At 41.2% G+C, this 11,625-nt stretch overlaps 1 protein-coding gene across 1 annotated transcript in view; it reads left to right on the forward strand.

Moving 5' to 3' along the window:
• Positions 1 to 10,433, forward strand: part of WASL (WASP like actin nucleation promoting factor) — a 75,890-nt gene extending 65,457 nt beyond the window's left edge. Inside the window, exons 9-11 of the mRNA XM_004707781.2 lie at positions 2,893 to 3,422; positions 7,233 to 7,341; positions 7,682 to 10,433. Of these exons, the coding sequence (XP_004707838.1) occupies positions 2,893 to 3,422; positions 7,233 to 7,341; positions 7,682 to 7,743 (701 nt within the window). The 3' untranslated portion in view covers positions 7,744 to 10,433. The remainder of the gene's footprint in view (positions 1 to 2,892; positions 3,423 to 7,232; positions 7,342 to 7,681) is intronic.
• The last annotated feature ends 1,192 nt before the right edge of the window (positions 10,434 to 11,625 follow it).

The following is an 11,625-nucleotide window of genomic DNA, read 5'->3' on the forward strand; positions in this document are numbered from 1 at the left end:
TCTTATTTTTAAATATGTCAACTTTTTAATAGGATTCTGCCAAGGTTTTATCTCTAAACCTCAGTCATCCTATTTAACTAAACTTTGATAGCAAAAGCAGTTTTTAAGTGTTGTACTTTTTTTGTGTGTACTCTCTTTTAAAAAGCTAAGAAACCCCATTTTCATTGATTCGGGTGACTCTTATTTAAGAGTTTTTAACATCTCTTACTCTTAAGGCTTTCTCGTTATGGTGTGTGGTGCCTGCTTAGTAAGCATCCTGTGCATGCCAACCTAACTTAGTGCCATGTGTTCCCTCCTTTCCGGTTTAATTCCTGCACAGTTTTACCTTAGGATAAGGCATGCCTCCTGCTGGGCTGCTTCCTTTCTGTGCAGGCATGTTACAAATTATAAAAAGTACAGTTGTTCATCGGTTTCCTTCAAGAAAATGGAAAGTTTCCAGAGTCATTTTAAAAGGTGGTGGAAGTATCCTTTCTGTGCAGGCATGTTATAAATTATAAAAAGTACAGTTGTTCATCGGTTTCCTTCAAGAAAATAGGGGAAAGTTTCCAGAGTCACTTTTCAAGGTGGTAGAAGTACAGGACTCAGGATGGATACAGCTGAAAATATACTCCCTATAAAATAAACCTCTTCCTTACTCTGGTCACTGCTTAGTATTTATTTGAGAAGGTGTTAGCTGGGTTCCAGGTCCGAGATCACAGAGATATAATTCTCTTCTATTGAGGAAATAATACCAAAAGTTTATGATACGAAAGTCCTTGGTGGAGCCAGCAGAGATGACTTTTGAGTGGTATTTTTTCAAAAGAACATGCCCACCTATAGAACACAAGGCATAGAGCACTGCAGATAATAGTGCAGGGGATGGGAGTGGGGGCTGACATGGTTGGCAAATGCCCATATATAATAATACATGTGCAATTTTTTTTTAATGCGGCAAATCTGTGTATAAAAGGATGAGACTTTCCTTGTTGAATAATGGTCAGATTATGAAAATACAAATACACACTAGTGTAATTTTTGTTCATGGTGTAAACCCAAATTTTGGTGGCTCCTTGAAGGCCTTGAACCACTGCTCTATTAAGAGTATGCATAATACACACACCGTATCCGCTCTCCTTTTCAAAGGTTCTCTGCTTTGGATTCAGTGAAAAAATGGAAAGATCCTTGGCTGCAGCTTGCAGACCCCCAGTACAACTGCTGTATAAATAGTGGGGACCCTCTTAGCCTGGTTCTAAAAAGGGTGAATGCTCTTGGGTGTTGTGGGTTTTTTTTTTATGTCAGGAGGCAGTTCCCATGTAAAAATGGGCTTTGCGTGCTTCATTTCATGTTCATGGTTATTGCACGTAATGGCACATTGTTAAAGCTTCATTCCCCCTATTGTCTCAAATGAAATGGGAAAGATATCCTTTGATTCTCTTGAAGTTACTCTGCATTGCATTTTCTAACATCTAGACCTGTTGTTATTTAAGGTGAAAATTTACCGTTTAAAAAATAAATAAAAATGGGTTAAGAATATCCACCAATATCATGTGAGACTTTGTGTCAGATATAAACAGTGGTTCCAGCTTCTGGGATTTCTGTCTCCATTTTCATAGTTGTAGCTACAAGAATGTGAACATCATTACTAGCAGAATAATGGTACTGTTTCATTGGTAACTTCAGATTAATTTTTGTTGTAGAGGAATCCTCAGTTCGTATCTCCTGAGTGCCTGATTGAGCATGTCGCCTGAGCAGCCAGTGCTCCCACTGGTCATGACTCAAGTGGCTTTCTTTTAGACGTGTGGGACATTACATCACAGAAAACCCTCCAAAGCCGGAAAGCTGCCAGAGAGTGGTAGAAACGGGGCTAAGATTGCATCCTGTCAAAAGGGCAAAACTTGTGAGAGCCGAAGTGCCAGCTGGAAAATCAAGTGCCGACCACCCCCCCCCTTCTCTTCTTTCACAGGTTTCCTTTGTAAAAGCACACATAAATGTAAGCTGGGTGGTTGTTTGTATTTTAAAATAACATTGTATTTTTTAGCTCATTAATGGCTATGAATTCTAATGGGTTATGTTATTGTAGTACTTTAATTCTGAAGGTGAAAAGGTACTAATATTTTTGGAGAAGTATTCTAGCAGAAAACTCATGCCATCGAGTCCCTTTCTAATTCAGTAGCAACCCTGTCAGTTTCTGAGACTAACTCTTAACAAGAGTAGAAAGCCTTGTCTTTCTTTTGTGGAATGGCTGGTGGGTTTTGAACTGCTGACCTTGAGGTTAACAGACCAACCTCTAACCACTGAGGCTCCCCTAATTCTTCAACATAAAATCCAACAATCTCAGTTGCTGTTTTGAGAAGCAACAGGGCAACAGTCTTAAAGCGGAGAAATTCCAAATAAAATATCTCCTCTCGTTATCTCGGCGAAATAAAATAGAAAGAGGGCAGCACTTCCCCACCCCTCTTCTTTTGTTCCTATGCATGGGGGAGTGAATTGTTGTTCCCCTGTGATGTTTGTTTAGGGTAGTGGTTCTCAACCTTCCTGATGCCAGGGCCCTTTAATACAGTTCCTCATGTTGTGGTGATGTTGCTACTTCATAACTAATTTTGCTACTATTAGGAGTTGTAAATATCTGATATGCAAGATGTATTTTCATGGTTACAAATTGAACATAAAGCATAGTGATGAATCACAAAAGCATATATAATTGCATATTATGAAATATTTATTTCTAATGACAAATCAGTGAAATTTTGTGTTGTAGCATGGGTAACAACAGTCTTCACACCGGGTACTCTTAGGTGGGCGGACCCGCCTGGAGACGGATCGTCTCCCTTCCTAAGACCATCGGAAATAGGTGTTGAGAACCGCTGGTTTAGGAGAAAAGTTTACATCCCTTTTTTTCTGTTTGTGTTTCAGCACCCCCACCGCCCCCACCATCGAGGGGTGGGCCTCCGCCTCCTCCGCCCCCTCCGCATAGCTCAGGCCCTCCGCCGCCTCCTGCCAGGGGCCGCGGGGCTCCCCCGCCACCGCCTTCCAGAGCACCCTCTGCAGCACCTCCCCCACCGCCTCCTTCCAGGCCAGGGGTGGGAGTCCCTCCGCCGCCACCGAATCGGATGTACCCGCCTCTGCCGCCAGCCCTTCCCTCCTCCGCACCTGCAGGGCCGCCCCCTCCGCCCCCTCCCCCGCCGCCTCCCCCGCTGTTGGCCGGATCCGTGGCTCCGCCTCCGCCCCCACCCCCGCCGCCTCCCCCAGGGCCACCGCCCCCGCCTGGTCTCCCTGCTGATGGCAGTGACCAGTCACTGCCTGCAGGAAGCAACGCAGCGCTTTTGGATCAAATTAGAGAGGGTGCGCAGCTAAAAAGAGTAGAACAGAACAGTCGGCCAGTGTCCTGCTCAGGACGGGACGCGCTGCTTGACCAGATACGACAGGGAATCCAACTGAAATCTGTGAGTAACCGTTTTTCCCCCCATTTTCATCTAACAGCCTTTTAAAGTAATCTGTGTGAAATCTTGGAAGAAGCTTCTTTTTTCACTTTTTCCCCCGCCATTAATTTTTCGACCTTACTGTTTGTCATTAGGTTAAATCCACAAATTTTGTTTAGTTTTGACAGATTACTATACCATGTAACCAGGTGTTCTAAATCACTTGTACATTAAAACCAGCCATAAATAAAATGTAGAAAAAATGGGCATGATCATGTTGTAATACAATTCTATGATGGACACTGAAGTGTGAATATCCATGTCATTTCCACATGTCACAATTACAATTGTTTTTCCTATCTCTATATGAAATATTCTTAGCCATCTGGTCATACATAGAATTTGCTGTGGGCCAACCTTGTCCAAAAGCCGACCTTCACAACCTTCTTAGCTCCAAGCAGAACATTTGTTCTTTAGACCCTGCAGGCAGGTAAATAGATGGTAGCTCTTTGTTTGAAATGACTGGAGGTGAATAAAGGAGAATGCAGTTGAAAATGATTTTGCAGTGTAGGGAATTATTGTAGCCATTTCTGTTTGCAAAGGTTTGGCTGTGAAAGGTAGGATTTAATAAAAGCATTTTTAACAGTAACATAGCACAGATTTCTGTTAAATCATACGTAATCTTTCTTTGAGGTCTATTGATAGCATCAATCACATCTGCCTGCTCATCCAGTTTACTCAGGCACCAGGTTGCTTGGAAGCAGGCAAGCAGCTGTGAACAGTGGCTCGGGGAGAATTCCTGTCAGTGACCACAGCCACGGGATGTGATGAATCGGTGTGACATAAAGCACTGATAATTAAACAGCTAGCAGGAGGCACTGAAGTGTCCACTTCCATGTAGTTCGAGTTTCTAGTACTTCCAATAGCATCACGTGCAAGTAAGAACTTTAAAAAGTCTCCTAGGATGATAATTGCTGCTCACTGTTATTAGATTGCTTGACTGTTGTCTCAGTGTTTCCCTTGCTGCTGTTACACTTCTGACGTCACCGCATGCCAAAGTCCAAAACGACTTCTGTCTGCCTTTTCTCTTCAGTAATAGAGAATACCTGGAGGTGCAGTGTGGTCAATTCTGGCTCATCTACAACTCAAAAAAAACCCCTTAGTCCTAGTCCATGAGTCTCTATCTTGTGGGGAGTTACTTTGAATATTTTGAAAAGGAAAAAAGTGTCCAGCCCAAACAAGGGATACTGGTGAGGGAAAGGTGTGTAAATACCAAAAAGAATTTATTTGCCCTAATAAATTTTCTATATGAGGTGCTTTGGAGTTTTTATATTAATCAGTCAGTTAATTAAACATGTCTTCCTTTCCATGAGGATTGCTTCTAAGACACTTCAAGGACACCCAAATATACTCCACGCCTCCCATAAAATAGCATGTACACGGGGTAATTCCAAAACCCAGAATTGCGCTGGGCGGAGCTTTTGTCGCACGCCGTTTTCCCTCTGGGTGATCTTTGAGCAACTCGGCGCTGAGTCAGTGCCCCTAGTGGTGTTGACAGAGAAGGTTCTCTGTGGTCACAATGAGTTTTTTCATAAAAGCACTTTCGATGGAACCTCGTTTTTTCTGATGGCTGATTTAAGAGAACAACGCGCAGCTGTGAAATTTGTTTCCTGCCCGGGGAAATATGCTTCAGAAAGTGTTGTGATGAACATAGCTTACTAGGTTAGCACTATGGAAAAACTCAAGGGCGTGCGTTTTTTTCTCATTTCAAAAAAGGTGGAATATTGATTGATGTCATACCTCATTCTGGATGTCTATCAACTTAGCGAAGACAAAAATGTCGACTCATGGTACATTTGGAGTCTGTTCCACAAAGTCAGACTGTTAATCAAGCTTTTTATTTCGAGGTTCTGAAAAGATTCCATAGCCGTGTGCCACAAAAAAGGCCTGATTTGTGGCAGACGGAGGACTGGTTTTGCCACCACAACAATGCACCTGCTCACGCAGACATCTCAGTGCGCCAGTTTTGGGCAAAAACCATCATGCCTCTCTTTCCTCAAACAATTCTTACCTGACCACACTCCGTGCGACATCTTTTTGTCTCATCGAATGAAGAGGGACATGAAAGGACAGTGAGTTGATGGCATAGAAGAAGTGAAGGAAAGAATGAGGGAGGTGCTGTCAGCCATCCAAACAGATGAGTTTGAAAAACGTTTCCAAGAATGGAATCGCATATTTGACAAATGTATTAAGTATAAGGGAGGTACTTTGAAAGTTATATGGTTGTTTTGTAAAAAAAAAAATTAAATACATAGCTTTGGGAAAACTGTTTTTTGGGTTGTTTTTTTTTCTTTTTAGGTACCCCTCATATACCTTGTGTTTCCTCTTGGATGCTGTAAATTATCTCTAGGTTACTGTATAATTTCTAATTCAATGTGAGCAATAAGTAAATAGTACTTTATTGTACACACCCTCTTAGCCTTTGAGGGATTGCTTTGACCATTTAATTGCCCCCTGCCCACCCAGTGTTTTTTTATTTATGGTTGGTTGAATCTAATTGTGCAGAACCTGCAGATACGGAGGGTGACTGTGTATTTAAAAACTAAAATTATTTAGTGTAACTTTCAGTAGCATCCTTAACTATACCACAGTATACCTTTTACATGAACAACTAAGTCCAAAGACAAGATTAATATATATGTATTTTAGTCTGCAATTTAAAGCAGTACTTTCTAAATTCTCATGTACTTGGTGTTTTGTTTTAATATGAGTATTAGAATAGAGATAATTGGTATAGACTGTCATTCTCATTGTGGGGAAAAGATGTGGCTTTTTGCTCCCATAGAAATTTACAGCCTTGGAAGCCCACAGGGACAGCTGAACTGTGTCGTAGAGGGTGGTCAGAATGGACTCGACAGCAGGGGGCAGCATTCTCATAAGTCTTGATCTGATGAGAACCCTAATAAATACTGTCCCACCCCACCCCCTCTCCTAAATGGAGCCTTGGTGGTGTAGGGTTATGCTTTGGGCTGTGATTGGCATGGTCGGCACTCAGAAGCACCAGTAGCTCCACGAGAGAAAGAGTGGCCTTTTAAAAAGACCCGGAAACCATTAGTTCAGAGACCCACAGGACCACTTTGTGAGTCAACCTTGTGACTCTGATGGCGAGGAAAGAGCAGGAGGGAGGAGGAGAAAATGTACTTTGTGGGAGATAGTGCTTTGCTATAAAGGTTGTTAGTTCACAACATAGCTGTGTTTTGTAAGCTGTTCAGGAGTTTGCTTGGCCTCAAACGGCTGCCTTACCCAGACTCCTGCTTCCAAGGGTTCATTGTACCACAGCAGGGTGCTTTAGGAAGTTTTGAAATTCCCTCCATATACAATGTTAGTGAAGTCGAATTTTTTCTAGAAATCTCTTCTATTACTCTTGGATATCTTAAGTATGCCTCCTATCTAACGACTAATTTAAGTATCATCCCTGTGTAAAATGATGTCTCTTGATAGTAGTTTCTTCACCTAAGACTGTATTGGAATGAATCAGAAGTACCCCAGATGTAAAAGCTAGTATTTTGTTTGGACAGAATGATATCTAAAATAGGATCAGACATTTGAAACTACCCTGAAGGTTTATTCATTAAGGAGAGGGAATGTCTCTTGAATAATTCTTTTAAGGCAGTAGTCTGTTTCGTTTTAATTTGATTGATTTTTGTGCTCGGCTTTCTTCCTAAGTCTTTCTTTTAAATAAGAAGTGATGCTAAGAAAGTAAAATTCCCATTGACAAATAATCCGTTTTAAGGATCCTTTTCTAAGCAAACATCATTAACTTTGTTTTCCCAGGTATCTGACGGCCAAGAGTCCACAGCGCCGACACCTGCACCCACTTCAGGAATTGTGTGTGCATTAATGGAAGTGATGCAGAAAAGGAGCAAAGCCATTCATTCTTCAGGTATATTTCCATGTCTGTCTGTGTATTCTGACAGGTTTGAATGTGTAACCCCATTTTATCTTATCACTCAGCCTGCGCTAGCTTCTTCTTTGCTGTTTGAGCGACTGAAAGAGGCTGACTTACAGAAACCAAGGATTCTGGCTCCTAGTCTAAAATTTGTTATCTCACTGTCTGGACCTATTTCATTAGATTCATCTTAAAACTCTCCAAGGACCTCTAGAATCAAATGGTTTAAAATTCAGGCGTTAGATAATGGAAGAAGTCACCCAAGAATAATGTAGTATAATTTTGTGTGTTTGTGTGTGTCTTAATTGTTCATTTTAGTCATTTTTCCCCCCAGATGAAGATGAGGATGAAGACGATGATGAAGATTTTGAGGATGATGATGAGTGGGAAGACTGATCAATATATGTTATATATAAATATATTTTTAAGGTGAAATACTAAACACTACTTTCTGTCTATGGATTCTGTAAAATTATCATGTAAATGTTCTACCAATTTGCTGTATATTTTTGTTGCCTTTTTGCTTTTTTTTAATTAATCTGTGCAATACCTCATTTAGTCTGTCAAGGTTTGTCATATCCTCGACAAAGCTACTCCCTGTTACTGTGTGCAGGTGTACACCAGAATGCCCACTGTGTTTGTGAATATTGCTCATTCCATCAGCAAGGGAGTTTAAAGATTATATGTGAGACTGACAAAAACCTTAATGTAATTTACTTATAATGCCAGAAGGAAAACACTATTTTCATACCCTACTTTTTCTGTACCTAAATTTTCTTATTAAAATCTAGTATAGCACTGCATTCTTTTTTAAGTGATGCAAACCTTAGTTTCTTTAGCCCCTTCATTTTGAACACAACGCTACATGAATGTTGAAGCCAACACATTGCACAGTTCCTCAGACATCACCACACTGATGCCATTTCTCAGACATTAGCAACATGCTCCACAGAGCTACCTACGTAAAGGTTGGTGGGAAAAGCCAGCCACCACCTGGCCTGCCCGCAGCGCTGCCAGTGGCCGTGACAGTGGCACCGGGAGGTTGGAATGGCCAGGAGTGCTTGACCGAGGCTATTTTTTATGCTGTACTAAATGCTGCAGGCTCTTTTGGCAAAATGGTTTTTAAGATATTTTTGAGCATTTTATTTCGCAACCAAAGTGATATTCAGTCATCAGAATATGGGGAGAGCATCATTCTACACAAGCTGAAGGGCTATCTCTTCTGTGGTTGTTCCATCATTCAGTTAAAAATACTACAAATCTCAGGACATTCTAAAAATGTTGTGAAATCCGCTATTGGGTGTTTTGATCTCCACCCTCATTGGTTGGAATGTTCAGAAATGCCAGTCATAAAGGTCAAATCTAGAAAATTGCAAATGTTCTTCCTATAATGTTAAACCTAATATTCTGTTTTGGTAATTTCTCAAGGTTTTTGTCAAATGTCAGGTGAAGGGTTACGTTTTTCTTCAAATATTGGTGGTCCTAATGTCCAATGTCTTGGGACACTTAACCGAACGATAGATTTAAAAAAAATAAACATCTACAACCTACACATTTGTTACGCATACTAAATGGTGTGTAATACACTAATACGCGGCCTGCAGTGGTGGCCTCGTGTTTATAGCGCTGCCCTACCCACCTGCGTTTTCAGATGTGGGTAGAAAAGGATCTGGTTGAAATGCAGACATGGATATTTCTCACATTGAGTCATATGCAGAATGTAGTTCCAAATGTATTTCATTGCTATCCTTGCAATATCCAACTAAGCGTTTAAGCTGTCTAGAAATGTACCGACCAAAATCAAGTCTTGGCTTGATCTTGACAGGCTGGTCCTGCAAGATGTGGCTCAGATTTTAACCAGTTATCACATACTCTCTAGTGATGATGCATCTAGTTAGAATAAGAGATGATTTCAAAGGTTTTGTGGCTGAAAGCAGTAAGTGGTGCTGTAAAATAGTTAAGTTATTCAGAGAACCTTAACCTTCCTTGCAAGAGTAATTTAAGCACACAGAAACGACTATAGACTTTTTGTTTCTGCAAAAACAGCGCCCTCTGCTGCTAGAATCCTATGTCTGCTTCAGTTTATTTTTACTGTGACTTGCGCTCCAAGAGTCAGGTGTGGCAGAGGCTGGACAACTTGGTAACCAATAGAATTGGGAATTTGTGCAAATGGTCACTAGGACATTATAATTACTTTGAATATCATTTAAGCCTTTAAAACTTTTTTTTTAATTTTCTAGAAATGTAGTCAAAGTAATGCCAATTAAAACTCTCAACTTTTAGCCAAAGAATTCAGGAATTTCTACTAACATTGGTATGGTTAAATTTTACCAGGAACTCCGTTTCTTGGAGTTGAAAACACAGTTTTAAGCATATAAGACCACCTACCCTGCTGCCATTACATCAGATCAGACCCATAGTTAGTGGGATTTCCAACGTGTTATAGCAACCGACAAGCCCATCTTTGTCCTGGAGAGCAGCCTGGTGGGTTTGAAACACTGACCTTGGACTTAGCAGTCCACTGCTAACCTGACAGCACCTTCAGGGCTTCTAAGCACAGAAGAGGGGTATATTATTTGCCAAAGGGTCATCAAATTTCTTACCTTTTTTAAAGGAAAAAAATGTTGTACAAAGTCTAAATCACTGTTGGTTGAAACAGCAGCTGTGCTGTCCCGTCCAGGCATGGTGACGAGATCTGCTTTATACCAAGTGGGCTGCCCAGGCTGCATGTTTCTGGGCTGCCACCTCACCTCGCCCTGTGGCTGCACTCTGCTTAAACCCAGTCTAAAAGCGGCCCGCCATGTTTACTCCAGCTAAGTGGTTGTCCAGCAGCCTTCGCATTTAACAAACTAGCATGAGGCTTTCTCTATCTCAGCGCTACGTGATAGACAATTTCAGCTAGCCACAATTGTATGTATGAGATTCATAAAGACTTTCAATCATTCTTTTTTTTTCCATTTATCAACTGAAATTTCGTTTAGTATGTGAATTATTTCCCTCCCCTCCCCTTGAAATGTATAGTGAATAGGATGTTGCACTGGTGGCAATTCATCATGGAGCATAATAAAATTAATTTGACCCAAGTAGCATAAAGTAGTGTGTGTTTATTTGTTGATTGTTCAGACAGTAGAGATAAAGTTCTATAAACTGCCTGGTGAGGTGAAGCGGACCTGGCAGTAAATAATAACAAAGCTTTCAGGAGTTGCCTGCCCGCAGCGGTAGAATGTGCTGTTGAAGAAGCGTGGTGAGGCTGAGAGTATTGCCCTCTGACCCCATGGGATGCCGGACAGCTGCTCTGCAATACCCCCAGGCACTGCTTCACCCTTCAGAGCAGTCACATGGCGAGGTCACTGGGCTCGAGTGCACTTAACGGGGGAGCGAGACTGGAGTCTACCAACCATCTCGTTAAAGTCCTGCATAGCCATTCATGTGGGTAGGCCTTGAAGAGCTCCCACAAAAAACATCAAAGCAGGTGCTCTTTAAACAGGAAACGCAGCTTTTGATAATAGAAGTTTCTGTTCCCTTGACTGGCACACGTGGGTGTCTGAAGATTAAAACGAGTTATGAAATCCAGCATGTAGGATGCTACAAATACGCCTTTTGGAGCTCTGGCCAAGTTTAGCAAGCATTTCAAGAGTAATGACCAAAAAGTTGTTACAGTTACATGTGAACATTTAAGAATGCACTAACAAAACTTGTTGGTTTGGATTTTTTTTTTTTTTGAGAGAAAAATGTGGCTTAAAATTCTCCTTGTTGTTTCCTATTTATCTGTAGCCAATGGAGAAATTCCTGAAATGACTTGATTTTTTTTTTTTAGGAGTGACATTCCCAAAGGAATAGTCTATATTTAGTGCAGCCACAAACCTTTTATTGAGAAAATTAGGAAAATTTACCTTGCACATTTCTTTACTGACATTGTCATACCTAGCTTGAAATAAATGGCATTCTCTTGGTTTTGTATTCATGGATTTCTTTTAAAAACTCCTTTTTAGGGAAGCTACCTGGCTGAAAATCATAGTAAACTGGCTGTTGGGAAGATGACGGGAGGACTAATCCCTGACAGCTTTCTATGTGTTGAAATAAAGGGTCTCTGTTGCCTTGGGGAGCCTATGGAAAAGGGTGGCTGTAGAATGAAAGACCCTGGTGCAACTTCCACGACCATTTGTTGAATATACATATGTAGTTGCACTGAGAAAGCCTGCTGGTATAGTGGTTAAATGTTGGCCTACTAACCACAAGGTCAACAGTTCGAAGCCAGCAGCTGCTCCTCTAGGGAAA

This window comes from Echinops telfairi, unplaced genomic scaffold (genome assembly GCF_000313985.2).
Source record: "Echinops telfairi isolate 266 unplaced genomic scaffold, ASM31398v2 ScPeMD7_23;HRSCAF=83, whole genome shotgun sequence".
Lineage (NCBI taxonomy): Eukaryota > Metazoa > Chordata > Mammalia > Afrosoricida > Tenrecidae > Echinops > Echinops telfairi.